The sequence below is a fragment of the Martes martes genome, assembly GCF_963455335.1.
Source record: "Martes martes genome assembly, chromosome: 14".
In the NCBI taxonomy this organism is placed as follows: Eukaryota; Metazoa; Chordata; class Mammalia; order Carnivora; family Mustelidae; genus Martes; species Martes martes.
Genome location: NC_137902.1, coordinates 26433580 through 26452444, shown reverse-complemented (window position 1 = coordinate 26452444; position 18865 = coordinate 26433580). Strand labels below are relative to the sequence as shown.

The window sequence follows — 18865 nt, the reverse complement described above, 5'->3', positions numbered from 1 at the left end:
GTATCTGCTCTTGTTGCTCTTCTCTACAGCTCACCTGTCACACACCTTTCTCCCCTCTTCTGTTTCTGCCTCCTTTGTAGTATCTTGAAAGAAAGAAAAAAAGAAAGGAAGGAAGGAAGGAAGGAAATGAGAAAGAAAAAGAAAAAAGAAAAGAAAAGAGAAAGAAGGAAGGAAGAGGGAACGAAAGGGAAGGAGGGAGGGAGGGAAAGGGGAGTAACAGCTCGTAACTGTCAACTAAAACTGTTCCTATCCCCCTTGCTCAGCTTTGTCCTCTTTAAAATTAAGATCTGAACATGGAATGTGATTGGATCTGGACTTTAAAGGGAGCCAAGGGCATCTGGATGGCTCAGTCAGTTAAGTATCCAACTCTTGATTTTAGCTCAGGTCATGATCTCAGGATCGTGAGATCAAGCCAGTGTCAGGCTCCCCACTCAGCGGGGACTCTGCTGGAGATTCTCTCTCACTCTCCCTTTGCCCTTCCCCCTGCTTGTGCACCTGAACATGCTCTCACTCGCCCTCTCTCTAAATTAAATAAATAAGTCTTTTTAAAAAAATAAAATAAAATAAAGGGAGCCAAGATCCCCTTTCTTTATGCAAAATCAGAACTGAAACAAAATAAGACAAAAACACTGGTATAAATAATTAGCAGCCAGGCTTATTCATAAGCTGTTATGGTACAGAGCTATGCATGGGATTTAAGTGCAGGCCAAAGAAGAGAACAAATTCCTATCAGACAGGGGCAAGTCAAGGACAGGAGAAAACTGGCACTCGGGATCTCAGTGCCAACACATAAGTAGCACAGAGCTCATCGTGGCTGGCTCCTGGCTCACCACTCTCCACATGCACACGTACACACGTACACACACACACACACACACACACACACACACTTTTAGAAAATTGCCCTTTATCCACTTGCCCACTTGGTGTCATCTGGGCACATGACCAGCCAAACTGTTTCACAGATAGTCACAGAAGTAGCAGTACATAAGAGAAGAGTTAAGATAACTATAAAAGATAAGAGGTTGGTTGTATAAACACAGCACTGTTCATTAGTCATATTTCTGTAAGAGCTTGGTATCAAGTACATGTTGTAGTCATTGTGGAGATAAGGGGGGGGCAGGATGTCATTTTTTTAATATAACCTTTTGGTTTATCATGTTTCCAATTTTTTTTTGAAGATTTTTTATTTATTTTAGAGATAGAGGGAGAGAAAGAGAGAGAGTGGGGGGGAAGAGCAGAGGGAGAGGGACAAGCAGACTCCCCACTGAGCATGGAGCCCGACGACTCGTGGCTCAATCTCACTACCCTGAGATCGTGACCTGACGGAAACCAAGAGTCAGATGCTTAACTGACTGAGTCACCCAGGCACCCCTCCAATTTTTAAATAGTTTCTATAAGGGGAGAAGAGGCTAACACAAGCCCTTCTTTACCAAAGACTTGATGCTTCATCTGATATATTTCCAAAGAAGAAGGGCCTATGTTAGAGTAACTCAACACTGTGTAAACAGTGTTACCCCTTTGGTGAACAATGGCTGCTGATCCCCACAAAACAGAATGGCAGGGCTTATCGAAGAGAGTGTCCTTTTAGATGCAGACAAGCTTTGTAGTTTAAACCTTCCAGGCCTTAAGAGACAATTCTCATCAGCTTCCATCCTCCATAGCCCCCAGGAATGGGCTGCCCCAAAACACCAACACCAGAGAGACATATCATATAAAGGAATGTATCGTATCTTCTTGCTGAGTAACAACAACCACAGGTTAATAACTGTGCCAGAAGCTCACACAAAGTATCTCAAACCTTCCTCTTTTCTATTGCCCTCTATGTGACACCTTAAAAAGAGACTTAACTACAGAAATCACTTGCCCCAAACTACACTCATCTCTTTTCAAAGGGAGAAATACAGTGGCCATAAGTGCTAAGGAAGGTAACATATATTAAGTGCCTGCTAGATGCTAGGTATTATGTAAAGCACTGAAAGTACATTAAACTCATCAAATCCCCGTAACTATCCAATGAAGATGGTATTACTGGTCCTGATTTACAGATGACTAAATTGAAATTCAGAAGGGTTAAATAAGTTACTCAAAGTCACATAGCTAGTTGGAGCTAAACTGGATCAAGGGCAACAACATATTGGGAAGAAGGTCCATGAACTCCCCTTGCCAAGGTCTATACAGCTGTACTGGTTCCTCCTAAACTTAAATTAAAAGAACGTTTGTTGAGGGCGGGAGAGCTAGCTTTCTAGGGTCAATACCCATATTTGCTACCCAAACCATAACTCTTAGTTGAACTCCACTGACCTGGCCCTTATATATCAAAGTGGCCAAATGAAAAAATCCTATAAGGTCAAGTGCATCTCTCTCATAACAATGTGAGGATTTCATTTCACTGACCGAGGACACTTCAACCTGCACACTCTCAAAAACAAGAGGTGAAAAGGAAGGACTCAAACAAGTATTTATACACCCATGCTCATAGCAGCATTATTCATGCCAGCCAAAAGGTGGAAGAACCCAACATCAACTGATGAATGAATAAACAAAATGCAGTATATGCAAACAATGGAATAATATTCAGCCTGAAAAAGGAAGGAAATTCTGACACATGCTACAACATGGATGAACCACAAAGACACTATGATAGTGGAAAAAGTCAGTCACAAAAGGACAAATCCCGAATGATTCAACTTATATAACTAGAGTAGTCAATTCACAGAGACAGAAAGTAGAGTGGTGGTGGCCAGGAAGTGGAGGGAAGGAGAAATGTAAGAGTTATTGTTTATAGGGTACAGATAGTTTCAGTTTGGGAAGATGAAAGAAATTCCGGAGATGGAAGGTAGAAATGTTTCCAACAATGTTGTGAATATACTTAATGCCACTGAACTGTACATTTAAAAATGGTTACTGGGTGGCTCAGTGGGTTAAAGCCTCTGCTTTCAGCTCAGGTCATGATCCCAGGGTCCTGGGATCGAGCCCTGCATTGGGCTCTCTGCTCAGCAGGGAGCCTGCTTCCCTTCCTCTCTTGCTGCCTGCCTCTCTGCCTACTTGTGATCTCTATCAGATGACTTAAAAAAAAAAAAAAAGGTTAAATTTGATGTATGTTTTATCAATCAAAAACAAATAAGAGGTCAATGTTTTTCTTTCTACCAACACTAGCAGGAGCCCCACAAACATCCATCCCAACTTTCTATAACCTCAGCATAAGTGACTAGCTAAAATTTACATCACAGTATACACAGCACAGAGTACATGGCCAAACGCGCAAAAATGTTTCCTCTTTGATGGGCTAAAGAAAAGGAGCCAAATACGCTCAATCAACAGAGAGCCATGGACTCTTGGGCAGGAATGCAAATTCAAAATGAATCCTGAGTAGCCTTCAAGACAGCAACACTATGGCAGCCTTCAGAATAATGATTAAAGTTCACCATCAAAGCCACCAAAGCACTTAAGTACCAACAATAGTCTAGGAAATCCTTGGGGATTCTGGATTAGACTGCTAATCTTTGCTAACTCTATTAAATGAGGCTCCAGATACCCGGCTCCAAATACTCTTAACCTACACTGAGTGAAAAATAGAGAAGTTAGGTCAGTGAGATATTTGAGGTATTATATTCCACATGCAATATGGTTAAGTTGTAGGGAAGTAGGTGCTCCGTACACACTTGTTTCTTCATTGGAAAGTCTACAAGGCACTTTGAAAATTTTGTTTCTGGGCTCTTTTTCAGGAACTACAAATTGGCTGCAACTGCTGCCTCTTCTGACTCTACTAGAGGCACCAGTCAGTCTCACACTTAGCTTTGGCCCAAGCTCCTTCCCGTGGGGATCTTGCACGTCAAGTATGGCAAGAGTGCGCCGAAATTCTGACTTCTGAATGCAGATACATGTGGAATATAAGATAGCAAGCAGGTTCTGGGAAGCTGAACCAGGAATAGGTACCTTGATGGTTCCCTTAGTCCCAAGTGAATTCCCAGAGGCAGAAGCAGCTGATCTATTTCTCAAATGGGAAGAGTTCGGTGCCATCCACTTGAGAATCCTGCCACCTCACACAGGCCTCCCTTACCCACAGGGAGCCTTGTTTGCAGAGCTGCTCTTAATATCGGTGTACCCCACATGATGAGGACTCCCCCAGAATTTTTTCCTGAACTGCTTTGAATTCAAGGAGAGAGTAGCAGCAAATCGTGTTGCCATGTAGAAGAGTAGAATGAATAATGGATATGGGAACTTCTCCAGGACTAAAACCTGTCCCCCACACTGAGGTAAACCAGGTGCAGAGAAGAACAAGCCAACTACAGGAAGACACAATTAAGTGGTAGCTCAGATGCCTGCCTCAGAGAAGCAAAGGGGAGGATTAATTATAAAACCAAGTGAATGACATTTAAATAGTATTAAAAACAGGAAGGAGACAGCCTTTAGCAGAGCACAAATAAATTGTCTCCAAAGAATCAGGTCAGAAAGAGCTATTATTTTAACAGTTCTAACATACTATAAAGAAAAAGAGAAAGAAAGCAAAGACAAGACTCAAACAGGCCCCATGTTGTGGCCTGGCACGGAGCTGGGAGGAAATGCCAGAGATCCAAAACAAAATGCACTCATTTGGGGAAATAGATAATTTCACAGTGACTGATAGAAGAGAAATATTAGCATCTCACTTGCTTAGAAGAAAGGAAGAGAAACTCCAAGGACAGGCTAGAAATAGCACTAGTATAACAAGCCAATGCCTTCCAAACCCCAGAGGCACTATAACTCTAGCCAATTCCAGCATCTCTGGACAAAACCACCAATTACCCAGGGACACTGCCAACAATCAGCAGGCTCCCTGTCCATCAGCAAAGTGGCGCAGGAAGGACTTAGAAGCCAACACCTACCAGTAGAATAAATACAAAATACACCAGGTGGCCTCTCAGAACATAGGTATCTGTCTGGCTGCAAACCCAAGCCCCTCACTTAAAGAGGCCAATGAATGAAACAAGAAAATGAAATGGCTCTGGTTGTATGCTATGAGCCCTCCAGGTGAACACAGCAGAAAAGTTAGTACATCTGATGGGAGGATTCTGGGAAGACAAGCAGAGTAGAAAGCACCACGTATCTCTCTCCCTACCCAGACAATCATTGCAATGACGGAATGTGTCTGATGTTAACTATTTTGGAACTCTGAAGTATGGTAAAGGTTTTCAATTTCCAAGGGAAGACTTCGATGGTAAATTTTGGTAATTTTGATCAATTTCAGCACTTAGCAAAGTAGCAACTAGGCATTCCCCACCCCACCTGCCCAGCCATGTTGCCGAGCAAGAGCATGCACACAGCTTGTAGGAGGTAAGGTGGGCAAAAAAGGAGCCTATCCCCCAAATACTGGAGATCTGCGCTTAGAGAGCTGATTCCTGCTTCTGATTACGGAGATGCAGACAAAGAAGCAAGCTGCCATTGTTGCTGCACCTCCTCTCGCTGAGGCAAACCCATCCCCACCCAGGTCAGTTACATCCATGATATTTAAAAGGGCCAGGTATGCGGTGCCTTCGGCTCAGGTAACGATCTCAGGGTCCTGGGATCAAGGCCCACAGCGGGCTCCCTGCTTAGTGGGGAGTCTGCTTCTCGTTGCCCCATCTTGTGCCTGTGCTCTCTCTCAAATATATCAGTAAAATCTTTAAAAAAATAAATAAATGAAGGGCCAAGTGCCCTTTTTTTCTCCACCTTCATTTTTTTTTGTATGTTTCTTCCCAGGAATAGAGCCAGACATTTAAGACTACAACATTCAAAAACAATTGCATAGGGGCACTGGGGTGGCTCAGTCAGTTAAGCATCTGACTCTTGATCTCAGCTCAGGTCTTGATCTCAGGGTCATGAGTTCAAGCCCCATGTTGGGGGTCCTTTAAAAAAAAATTAATTGCATATACAGGGAAATCTAGAAAGTAGCTGCACATGCCCAAGAAAAGGCTCAGAAGACAGCAAAGAAGACATTAAGTTTACACTCATGCTGAACATGGGCAGAGATAGCCTACAACAACAAATAAAAATGTTAACCAAAAAAAGCAAACTCTGAGGAGGAGAGAACTGATTTCTTGAACCTGAAAATATTATATTAAGTGAAATAAGCCGGTCACAAAAAGACAAACACTGTATGATTTCACTCACTTGGGGTGCTTAGTGTAGTCAAAATCATAAAGACAGAAAGTGGAATACTGCTTGCCAGAGGCTGGCAAAGGGAGGAATGGGGGGGACGCCTAAGTAGCTCAGTGGGTTAAGCCTCTGCCTTCGGCTCAGGTCATGATCCCGAGGTCCTGGGATCGAGCCCCGCATCGGACTCTCTGCTCAGCGGGGAGCCTGCTTCCCCTCCTCTCTCTGCCTGCCTCTCTGCCTACTTGTGATCTCTGTCTGTCAGATGAATAAATAAAATCTTTAAAAAAAAAAAAAAAAGGGAGGAATGGGGTGTTCTTGTCTGGTAGGTATAGAGTTTTTGTTTTACAAGATGAAAAGAATTATGGGAAGAGATGGTGGGGACGGCTGCACAACAATGTGGTAAACATTTGATACCACTGAACCACATACCTAAAAACAGTTAAGATGGTAAGTATTATGTGTATTTTAACACACACACACACACACACACACATATCAACAGGCTGCACTGCCTAAGGGCTCCACACCCCTCTAGATGAACTAGAAAAAAGAACAAATTCTTATTTTAAATGGAAGTTAGGTTCTGTGTTACATTTTCCTTGCTGTTGAAGTACATCTGCTTAAAAGGGAAAATAAGGTTCTCAACTATCTCCAATTCCCCGTTTACTTGGGGACACTGCAATTCTCACAGTTACCACCCACCCTCTTCTTTATCATGAAAATGAGCCCTTATGTGAAAGTTCCCATATGGAACTCAGACTTTGGGAAATGCAGGACCCCTACACCTTGTTCCTGTGCAGCTGCCTCTAAGCATGTTCAGAAGCCAGTGCCTTCTAGGGTCCTATACCACCTGCTTATTTTTTCCAATACTGCCCAGCTGAGAAAGAGCCAAAATCATCACCCTTTAAGAAATCGAATAGTCAGTGAGACCACATCTCAGTGGAGGCATGTGACGTAGAATCAAGAACTTTACTTCCTGCCAAAATGTGAGAAAAACAGTAACAGACCTGTCCTGCTCACTGGAGATGCAGGGAACAATGATATCTCATGAAACCAAGTATGCTCCTTTAGAACTAGTACCGGCAGAGCAACAAAAGCACAGCTACTCCTTCCTCTGTCTCTTTTGGTTGACAAGATGCTAATAGGCCTATGAGAGTTGACATTTCTCTGGAAAGGAAGTGACTTCATGTGCAGAGAAAAGAACAGAGATTTCTCACTCTTTTCAGGGGCTTTTTGGTGGGAATCTTTTTCTCCTTCTAACAGGCTAAACCTGTTAGAAATTCTTATCTTTTGCTTCTGCCAAGTTTTTGAGGGGATGAAAGAAAAAGTCAAAATAGTATAAATTTTAGACTTAGCCAAATGTGGTGATTTGAAGGAAAAAAGAGTCTTCTGGCATTCTTTTTCAGTCCTAGGGCTTTCTACACTGTTGTACAGAATCTTTCATAACAAAATTATGGAAACAGAAAAATGCCTTCTAATGACCCTGTATTAAAACATTCTGAGAGAAATTGATCATACACAGAAGGAAGAAGCCTCCATTTTTTTGCACATAGAAGCTAGAGCAGTCTTAATTAGGCACATCAAGCCTAGAATACATCTTGTAACATATTCCCTACATCAGAGAAAATTTGGGGGAAAGAGGAAGAACAATTTAAAAAGCAATTTTAAAAACAAAATAGCAACAGCAGCTGCCAAAATTCCTCTCCCCATCTACTCTAGCTGTTTATTGCTTTGTCCTTCCCTTCTCCCCATACCTTCTCCAAAACTAAAAGAAGCAATATTGTAGAGTTATATAAGATCTCACCATCAGAGGAAGCTGGGTGAAGGGTGCGAGAACTTGCTATACTATTTTTGCAACTTCCTGTGAGCCTATAATTATATCAAAATTGTAAGTTCAAAAAAGAAACTAAACAAACAAACAAAGCTGACAATTAAAAGTTCAAAGGATAGTTTCCCGAAACCAGGAGGGGCTACCAGGCTGTCAAAGCTATACTTACTTATACAAGAACACACAGGTCAATCTATGGCTCAGGTCAGACCTTCTCTTGAAAATTTTCAGTCCTATGTGACAACACCTACAATATAACAAGCTTCCAACAAAAGCCTCACTCCCAGTCTCAAGGTACACCTAACCATGAAGTCACAGACTTCTGCTAGTGATGAGAAAGCCAGCTGGATCCACAAAGCTGTGACACACTCTGGGTTTTCCATTTTTCCCAGTAGGTATCTAAAAGGTCAGGCCATGTACAATTTCTCTCTTTTTCCACAAAGCTATGAATGCTTTGGATGCTATTTAGCACAGTGAAGCTGAACAGATTGTTTTGGGGGCTTTGGGGGCCTTTCTTCCTGCAGGGAAGCAAATGTTGCCTAGTGATCTGCATCTGAGCATAGAAGTCAGGAACTCTAAGTTCTAATCATGACTCTGTTTAGTATCCGGTTCCATGATCCTTAGCAAGGCACTTACCCTCCTATACCTTCACTCCCTTCCCCAACAAATGATGATAAAAATAATGACTTATCACCCAGGGATGTGGCAAAGTGAAAGGCTAAGAAGGACAGTGATCCATAGATAAATGTCGAATATAAAATGTCAGTATAAATCTGCCTTTAAATCAACCCATGTTTTCAGACTGTGGAAAGCTACACTATTTAAATGCAGGCTGCCTCCCCAGTGCCCCTTCTGCCTGCAGTGGAAGGAAGTAAAATAAGCTGATTCCATGAAGCTCTGTTCAGGTCTTTTCCTCTCTAACAACTACATGCTTCTCTCTAAACATTCTGCTCATTCTTTGGTTAATGGCTTGGAAACCATCAAAGTTTCCATTTTTACTTAGTTAAAAGCAATCCATGTATCTGTAGATAAGGAAGAAACAGACAAAAGAAAGAGAAATCACCCACCACTCCCTTTCATATCAACAATTCAAATAGGGGCATCTGGGTGGCTCAGTGGGTTAAGCATCTGCCTTTGTCTGGGGTCCTGATCTCTCAACTAAGTAAATAAAATCTTTAAAAAATTTTTCAAATGAAAAGAGGATAAAGTCAGCTCAACAGAAACATGACAACAAACATCCTACTGGATTCTATTATTATTACTGTTGTTGTTATTATTGTTATCATTGTTGCTGTTACAGTTGTGAGACTCAAACACAACACTGTGCTGCTTTAAGAGAATGCTGAGGGGCACCTGGGTGGCTCAGTGGGTTAAAGCCTCTACCTTCGGCTCTGGTCATGATCTCAGGGTCCTGGGATCGAGCCCCGCATCGGGCTCTCTGCTCGGCGGGGAGCCTGCTTCCCTCTCTCTCTCTGCCTGCCTCTCTGCCTACTTGTGATCTCTGCCTGTCAAATAAATAAAAAAATAAAATCCTTAAAAAAAAAAAGAGAATGTTGACGCATTACTAATAGAAATTCTACATGTCCACTTATTCATTTATTCATTCCAATGTTTTCTGAGACCCTGTTACAAGCCAAGTAGTGTGCTAAGGATAAAGTGATGATAAAAACATGGGCTCTGCCCTACAAAAAGTTTTTTAAGAGGAAAGAAAGATATTTAAATAAATCATTATACAGACTTATGCACACATTGCAAAACAGTGCAATATGCTAAAATAGAAACCTGAAGTGCCATAGGAAGACACAGGAAATAAGATATAGTGACCAACATGCTCTTTATCCCCAAGAAGTTCAGAGAGGAGGTTGGGAAGCTAAAATTCCTAGGAGGAATACAGTATGATCAGCAAATAAAGAGAAAATATTAACACAGATAATAAGATATTCTGTGAAATGAGAAGCAATTGGGAGGCCATGGAACCTAAAATTAAGACAGGGATTTTTAAAAAATTTTTATTTATCCATTTATTTCTTTTTAAAGATTTTATGTATTTGACAGAGTGAGAGACAGCGAGAGAGGGAACACATGCAGGGGAGTGCCAGAGGGAGAAGCAGGCTCCCCGCAGAGCAGGGAGCCAGATACAGGGCTCAATCCTAGGACTCTGGGATCATGACCTGAGCCGAAGGCAGAAGCTCAATGACTAAGACAGGGATTCTTAACACAGGACCATGGATGGCTACAGAGGGTCTGTGAACTCTCTGAAATTATATGCAAAATATGTATATGCAAATGGACATTTTTCTGGACACAAAGATCTTATCTTTCATTATATTCTCAAAGGTAAAGACCTATTTCCTAGCATCTTATCCTAAAACCCAGTTTTCTATCTCTATAGAGGATAGTTTTAAGACCTAATCTTTTATCCAAAATAGGAGATCTAGGTAGGCTTAGAGGTCAGAGAAGAGCTTCTGAACTTTCCATAACTTAGTGAAAAATAGTGATTACTAAAAAGAGGGCAATGACAGAGACAGGCCTTCTTCCTTTCCCTACTCTAGTTAGAGTTAGCCTAAATATATTTCCCCACATACTCAGATACTATGGTGACGGGCATCATATAAATAGACAATGGCAGCAGGGAGAAGGTCAGGGCTTATATCTGTAAAATCAAGAGGCCAGGCAGGATTAAACCCCCAACTAATACAGCTACCTTGTTCTATGGGAATTTGGAAGGGGGCCTCTGGTTACCTTCCCATTAACAAGGAGTGACTGCAGTCAAACAGCACAGGAATAAAAATCACCATTTGAAGTGCAGTGATAACACACACCCACATTCCAAACAACAAAAGGCATTTGGGCCCTAGCCAATTGCTTCCTAGACACCCAACGGCTTCTGTGTGCCCAATCTAAAAACACATGCCTTACCAGTTTTATTTATAAATAAAATTCAATTAAAGTTTTCAGCACAGTATGGGGATCTATACACATAAGCATATTTACCATGGTGAGGTTCACACACCTCCAGCAAATCCTTAAGTCTAGAAGGCAAAGAAAGAGTAAAAACATGGGCTTACCAACATATGAGGGGTACTGCCAGCCAAGGAGTGGGCGGATCCACCATAACCACATTTATATTCACTGATTGCAATATTATACATTATTACGGGCTCTGATGCATCAGATGTAGTAGAGTATTTTGCAACGTTCCTTAACACCTGCTGCTCTGCATCTCACTGTGTATGAATACAGGGAGCCAGGGTTCCAGGAGGCTCACCCAGTCTATATAGGAAAAGGACCTAACCTCACTTGGCAGAGAACTCCAGTACAAATGCCTATGCCTCAGGAACAAGAAGTCATCCCAACATCACTAATAATCATCATGTACTTTTCCTCTCAGCCTATCAAGGCTTAGGATGCCAGTCAATCAGTCGTGAAATAGCACAAAATTACAAACAAGCTGCATATGACAGAAAGTACTCCAAGACATAAAGTCAAGTGATCGAATAGGATAAAAATGGTCTCCTGCCTCACGATTTCCTAGCCAGAATGGGGAAATGCTAAGATCAAGAAAAGATAAATACAGAAGACATTTTTAATCTCTTTAAAAGATAACTGACTCTTGGGATGCCTGGGTGGCTCAGTCTGTTAAGCGTCTGCCTTCAGCTCAGGTTATGATCCCGGGGTTCTGGTATAGAGTCCCACATCAGGTTCCTTGCTCAGCGGGGAGCCCGCCTCTACCTCTGCCTACCACTCCCACTGCTTGTGCACTCTCACTCTCTCTCTCAAATAAATAAAATCTTAAGAAAAAAAAAAACTGACTCTTTAAACAAAAATGATGGCAATAGGGGCACCTGGGTGACTCAGTGGGTTAAAGCCTCTGCCTTCGGCTCAGGTCATGATACCAGGGTCCTGGGATCAAGCCCGCATCATGCTCTCTGCTCAGCGGGGAGCCTGCTTCCCCCTCTCTCTCTACCTGCCTCTCTGCCTACTTGTGATCTTGGTCTGTCAAATAAATAAATAAAATCTTTTTTAAAAAATGATGGCAATATATTTTGGGGTTTATAACATATGTGCCAGTAGGTTATATGACAACAGTACCACAAAGGACAGGATACAAAGTGGAGGAAGGAAAGTAATGGAAAGCCCTGGGCCCCAGTAAGACAGATGAGGGTAAATGGTAAAAGGCAATGTAACAGAACAATGAGGAAGAGGACCACACATGATGAGGATGGGAGAAAAGCCAGAGAGATCCCAGGGACCAGAGATAGGATGGCTAGGATAGAAAGGAAAAAAAAAATAGAATACAAGAGAAAAATCAAACCCAAAGAGAATCAAAAGCAGGCAGAAACAACTATTAGCACCAACTCATTAGTACTACAATGGGTAACTTCATCCCAGTTATAGATAAACCATTTGTACTTGTTTTAAGTCCTACAACTATACCAACATCCACAAATTTGTATCATTTTTGTGTTTTCTCTTTAATCCTAAATTTTTGGAACCTAGCAATCATATAACTATTCGTAGACAACCACAATAGTCCTATATATTAATAAGAATTGTTCCTACCTAGGAAATTCTAACTTTAGTCATTTCAAGCTCTTCTGATCTCTTTAGATCTTCCGACATTCCCTCAATCTCAAACTCTCACACAATCCTACTCTTTTCTCCTAAAATACCAAAATGCAACTATTGCCACTTAGTGTTATTCTCCTGTTCACTCTTCGCCACCATAGGCAGTAACTGCAAAGAACTTGCTAATCCATTAATTAAAGATCTCTACTTCCCATTATAGAGGACTAAATTTAGAAAGCCAAATTGGGTTGGGAGGAAACCACGTGTCACAACAAGTGAGATGAATTCCATGGAAGGGGGTGGGGTTACTGGCCTGTTTCTTACAAAGCCTCTGACACTAACACACCCTCCTCTACTGAGAATACACACAAGCTCTTCCATGGGTGGGGCAACCATTCATCACTGTAATCATCTGAAGAAAACTTGATTGTACCATCAGGTCACAAAAGCCACGGGACCTATCAGCAAGCAAATGCCTCAGGGAGCCTGTCTCCTGGCTTTCCTGAAACCTCCAATTTAGTTACACAAAAGAAAGGGGTGGCAAGCCAGCATTAATTGTACCCTTAGAGAAGAGCCACTTCCCGCCCGCAGGGGTAGCTGTGACTTTACTGGGCGACCAAAGATACAAAGACAAAAGTAAACACTGTAATTTGCTGTTTTTGTCTCTGGCACAGAGGGTGTGGTACAATTGACACTGTCTGTAAACAGTAATAATGCCAGATGTAACACAAAGAACAGGATTCCCCCCCATCTCTCCACCCCCTCCCCACCCCCTCTCCCTATGACATTCCTCCTGAGATTACTCATCTTGAGGAAACACACAGAAGCCTCCCTATAGTCCATATGCTGCTACCACATGGAACTGAGGGAGAATCCAAGTTTGTACTGACTCCTCCTACCTCTTATTCAAAGCAAGAATCATGAGAGCTCAGGATATATTCAATTGTTTCTACCAGCTGACAAAAAAATACAGGGAGCAGAAATTTAGGAGGAAGTATGGACCAGATATGCGACATGCCTACATCTGGATAAGAACAAGGCTGAAATGACAAAAAGTATAAATGAAAATAGAAGCATCCAAATGAACTAAAAAGTTTTTAAAAATTTCATCTGTCCCTAGGCCTAGGGGTTCATAAAAGAGATAGGAAAAGAAGATTAATTCAAAAGAGAAAGTTACCTGACCATAGCTCCCGCCAGGTGTAATGCAGGCGTACTCTACACTTCTTCTGGTAGCAAAGCAGTTTATGTACTACCTGAATGCAGCGTCTGTAACAGAGAAAAACTGGGATAAGCCTAAAAGTATGCTGAAACTCACCACAGATACTGTTTTCTTTACGAAGGCAGCTTTGCTAAGGCCACTAAAGATGCTGGAGATGAATTTGTACACAAGTAAAAGAAAGAAACTTCACCTCGCTGTGCATAAACTGTCCCCCCCAACACACATGCACAGACAATGCTTGTGCTCATTTCCTTTATCACTAGGAAAAGGGGGCTATAATCACATATAGGTCAGCAGTCGATCAGGTATTACGGATACCATTCCTTGAGTATCTTTCCTCTGAGAAAAGCATACATCAGTGGACCTGACTTAAGACTACTCCATTCAACGTTGCACACATAGGCTATAAAAATACAAAATTAAAGACCATGACCTGAGCTAAAATCAAGATTCATACGCTTAACCGACTGAGCCACCCAGGTACCCTTCTTCAGAGCTACTGAAATTTATTTTTAATTTAAATTAATTTTTAAATTAAATTTTGGTTTAGGAGCTCTTGGGTGGCTCGGTCAGTTAAGCATCTACCTTTGGCTCAGGTCATGATCCCAGGGTCCTGGGATCAAGCCCCATATCGGGCTCCCTGCTCAGTGGGGAGCCTGCTTCTCCCCTGCCTACCATTCCCCCTGCCTGTGCTTACTCTCTGTCTCTCTCTCTCTCTCTCCCCCTCGATCTCTCTGTGTCAAATAAATAAATAAAATCTTTTTAAAAATTCTTTATTTAATTCATAATTAATTTAAATTTTATTTACATTAAAGTTAAATTAGGATGCTTGGGTGGCTCAGCCAGTTAGGCGTATGGGATCAAATTCTATATCAAGCTCCCTGCTCAGTGGGGAGTCTGCTTCTCCCTCTATTACCCCCCGGCCTCTGTGCTATCTTTCTCTTACACTCTCTTTCTCTCAAATAAATAAATAAATAAAATCTTTGAAAAAAGGGAGCTAAATTAAAAATTCACTCTTCAGTTGCACTAGCCATATATCAAATACTTAACAACCACATGTGGTTAGTGGCTACCATATCAGACAGCACAACACAGAACTTTTCTATCATCTCAAAAACTTCTACTAGGTGGTACAATTCTAGATTACTGGAATATTCAACATTACTCACATCACATTAACATATATGTTTGGGAGAGTACTTCTAAATAAGCAGTTAACAGGCTGAGATGAAAGACTTTTCAAACATTATAAACCTAACAAAAAATATTTTTTCATCTCTGATTGGGAGAGGGTTTTGAAAGCATAAAAAGCCATGGTGGATAGTACAAAGTAGAATTCAGCTGAAATTCACTTCCTAAAAATGAGTATCTTGTGTGTGTTTTTTAAGAATGATTACACTAAAACCAAATCATATGGGAAATTACATTTGTAGCAAAAAACACAAAAGCATTACTATGCTTAATGTGTATGTTTATACAAATCGATAAGAAAAAGTAACATCCCTAATAAGGAAGATGAGCAAAATAAATAGCCAACAAATCCCCCACCCCACCAAAGGGGGGAAATATGGAAAGTTAACACCTTTCTACAATGTTCAACTTCACTTTAAATTGGCATATTAAAAGATTATTTTTATGTATCAAATCAATACAGATAGTAATGTTGACAAAGGTACAGCGAAACAGCCACTTACACCTTATCAAGGAAAGTATAATTGGTACATGGCCCCTTTAGGAGGCAATCTGGCAATCTCTATCAATAGCCTTAATAACGTTTATACCCTTTGACTCACAAGCACCACTACGGAGAATTCAGCTTTACCCAGAATACAAAAACTAAATGCTTTTTTTTTTTTTTTAAGATTTTATTTATTTATTTGACAGACAGAGATCACAAGTAGGCAGAGAGGCAGGCAGAGAGAGAGAGAGGAAGAAGCAAGCTCCCCACTGAGCAGAGAGCCCGATGCGGGGCTCGATCCCAGGACCCTGAGATCATGACCTGAGCCGAAGGCAGAGGCTTAACCCACTGAGCCACCCAGGCGCCCCCAAAAACTAAATGCTTTAAGCAAAAAGATGTTCATCATAACCTCATTTGTAATAAAAGAAAACTGGAAACAACTGTGGAAATAACATCCAATGCTGAGAGACCAGTAAGTAAATCATCACACATACAGCTGTTCTCCCTTATCTGTGGGGGATACATTCCAGTACACCCAGTGGATGCCTGAAATTGTCAACAGTACCAAACCCTCTATGTTCTGTTTTTCTCCTATACATAGATACCCATGATAAAGTTTAATTTATAAATTAGACACTGTAAGAGATTAACAATAACTAATAATACAATAGAGAAATTATAACAATATACTATAGTAAAAAGTACGTGAATGTGGTTTCTCTCTCAAAGTATCTTACTATACTGTACTCACCCTTCTTATGATAATATGAGATGATAAAATGTCTATGTGGTGAGATGAAGTAAGCTGAATGATGTAGGCATTGTGATCTAACATTAGGCTACTACTGATCCATGGTATACAGGAGGAGGATCATCTGCTTCCAAACCACAGAAAATGAAATGACTGAGAAGCGGAGACTACTATATGTTATGTACTAAATTATGTCCCTTCAAACTTCATATGTTGAAACCCTAACCCTAACCTAACTAATGTGACTGTATTTAGCTATAAGGCCTTTAAGAAAGTCCTTAAAAAGGGGCGCCTGGCTGGCACAGTCAGAGGAGTGTGCAACTCTTGATCTTGGGGTCGTGAGTTCAAGTCTCACATGGGGTGCAGAGATTAAATAAAAAAGTAAAAAAAAAAAGAAGTCATTAAAGTTAAATAAGGTCAAAAGGGTAGAGTCCTAATCTCATAGGGCTGGCTTCTTCATAAGAAAAGGAAGAGACCCCAAGAGTGCTTGCTCCCACACAGAGACAAAAGGCCCTGTGAGGATACCTTGAAACAGTGGCCATCTGTATATCCTGGAGAGAGGCCTCTGGGGAAACCAAAGGTGCTGGCACCTTGATTTTGGACTACCAGCCTCTAGAACTATGAGAAGATAAATTTCCATTGTCATACCACCCAATCTGTGGTTGTTATCGCAGTCCAAGCAGACTAAAACCTGGATATATAATGTAACCCCATTAAGCTCTTTTTATTTTTTAAGGCTTATTTTAGAGTGAGAGAAGCAGGGGGTGCACTGTAGGGGTGAGCGGAGGGGGGGTGCAGAAGGAGAGAGAGGGAAGCAGACTCCCCGCTGAGCAGGGAGCCCAACAGGATGCTGAGCCATGACCTGAGCCAAAACCAAAAGCTGGACACATGATAAATAAGCCACCTAGGCAGGGCCCCATGGAGCATTTAAAAAGAATATCCATTAAGAATTTTTCACAATACAGGGCGCCGGGGTGGCTCAGTTGGTTAGACGACTGCCTTCGGCTCGGGTCATGATCCCAGGGTCCTGGGATCAAGCCCCACATTAGGGGTCCTGGGATCGAGCACCACATCAGGCTCCATGCTCAGTGTGGACCCTGCTTCTCACTCTCCCTCTGCTGCTCTGCCTGCTTGTGCTCTCATTTTCTCTGTCAAATAAATAAATAAAATCTTTTTTTTTAAAGGAATTTTTCACAACAGAAGATATTTATGTTACAATGGAAATTGAAAAAACAGCATGCAAAATGTATGATAATGGTCACAACCATATTCAAGCATCAAAAAAAGATTTAATTTTGACGTTAATTTGGACAGTAGGATTACACGGTGAATTCTATTCTTTCTCTTTTTTGTTTTCTCCAAATTTTCTACAACTCTATTTTTATAGCTAAGAAATCCACCATTTAAAACAAATTCATATTTAAAAATTTTAACATCGGGGGCGCCTGGGTGGCTCAGTGGGTTAAAGCCTCTGCCTTCGGCTCTGGTCATGGTCTCACGGTCCTGGGATTGAGCCCCTCATTGGGCTCTCTGCTCAGCGGGGAGCCTGCTTCCTCCTCTCTCTCTGCCTGTCTCTCTGCCTACTTGTGATCTCTGTCAAATAAATAAATAAAATCTTTATAAAAAATAAAAATAAAAAATAAAAACTTTAACATCCTCAGGGCATCAGGGTGGCACAGTCGGTTGAGTGTCTGACTCTCAGTTTCAGCTTGGGTCATGATCATGGGGTGGTGAGATCAGACCCTATGTCAGCCCCAGGGCTCAGCATGGAGTCTGTTTGAGATTCTCTCTCCCTTTCTCTGCACCTCCCACTTGTACATACACTCTCTCTCCCTGAAATAAATCTTTAAAAAAAACTTTTTTAACATCCTCTAAAAAGGGTACAAAGGGACTTTTTAGAGAAGAGAAATGTTTTATACCTTGACTGGGATAGTTGTTACAAGGATGTATACGTTTATCAAAACTCATTAAATTGCTCATCCCATTGCAATACTGTTTATAAATCCTTGGCAAAGAGAGTCCAGAAACACAATGGGCAGATCATGAGAGAATAATATGGAGAAAACTTGGATATCTGTAAACCAAGAATCTAAGTACTCAACAACATCATTTCTTAATTCAAGTTAATGCCCCTTCTACTTTTGCCAAAGTCGGGGGAAAGTCCAGGTAGACATAAAATCCTTGGCTGTGATGAGTACACAGAAAAACTGGAGTCTGTATACACCGCTGGTGGAAATGTAAAATGGTGAAAACAGTGTAGCAGTTCCTCAAAACGTTAGACATAGAGTTACCACATAACCCCCCCAATTCCACTACCAGGTATATACACACAAAAACCATATATCCATACAAAAACTTGTACATGAATGTTGATAACAGCATTATTCATAACAGCCAAAGATATAAACAACCCAAATGTCTATCAACTGATGAATGGGTAAATAAAATGACATCACCCATCCATACAACAGAATAGTAATCAGCCATGGAAAGGAATGAGGTACTAATACATGCCACAACACAGACGAAACTCGAAAACATTGTCACAAAAAGTCACATGGCATATGATCTCCCTTACACAAAATGTCAAGAATAGACAAATATACAGAGACAGAAAGTAGACTAGGGAGTAGGAAAGAAGAAAAAGAAGCCCAAGGCTTAGACTTTATCCCTCTGAAAATCCAGGCTCATCACACAAATCAA

The 18865-nt window shown here is 41.2% G+C and overlaps 1 protein-coding gene across 3 annotated transcripts in view; it reads right to left on the bottom strand.

Annotated features, from left to right (window-relative positions):
• The window catches only part of ARMH3 (armadillo like helical domain containing 3), a 174758-nt gene that overhangs the window by 104840 nt on the left and 51053 nt on the right, over positions 1-18865 (bottom strand). For all 3 annotated transcript variants that reach the window (XM_080822780.1, XM_080822781.1, XM_080822779.1), the window contains one exon: positions 13692-13780. In XM_080822780.1, the coding sequence (XP_080678906.1) occupies positions 13692-13780 (89 nt within the window). The remainder of the gene's footprint in view (positions 1-13691; positions 13781-18865) is intronic.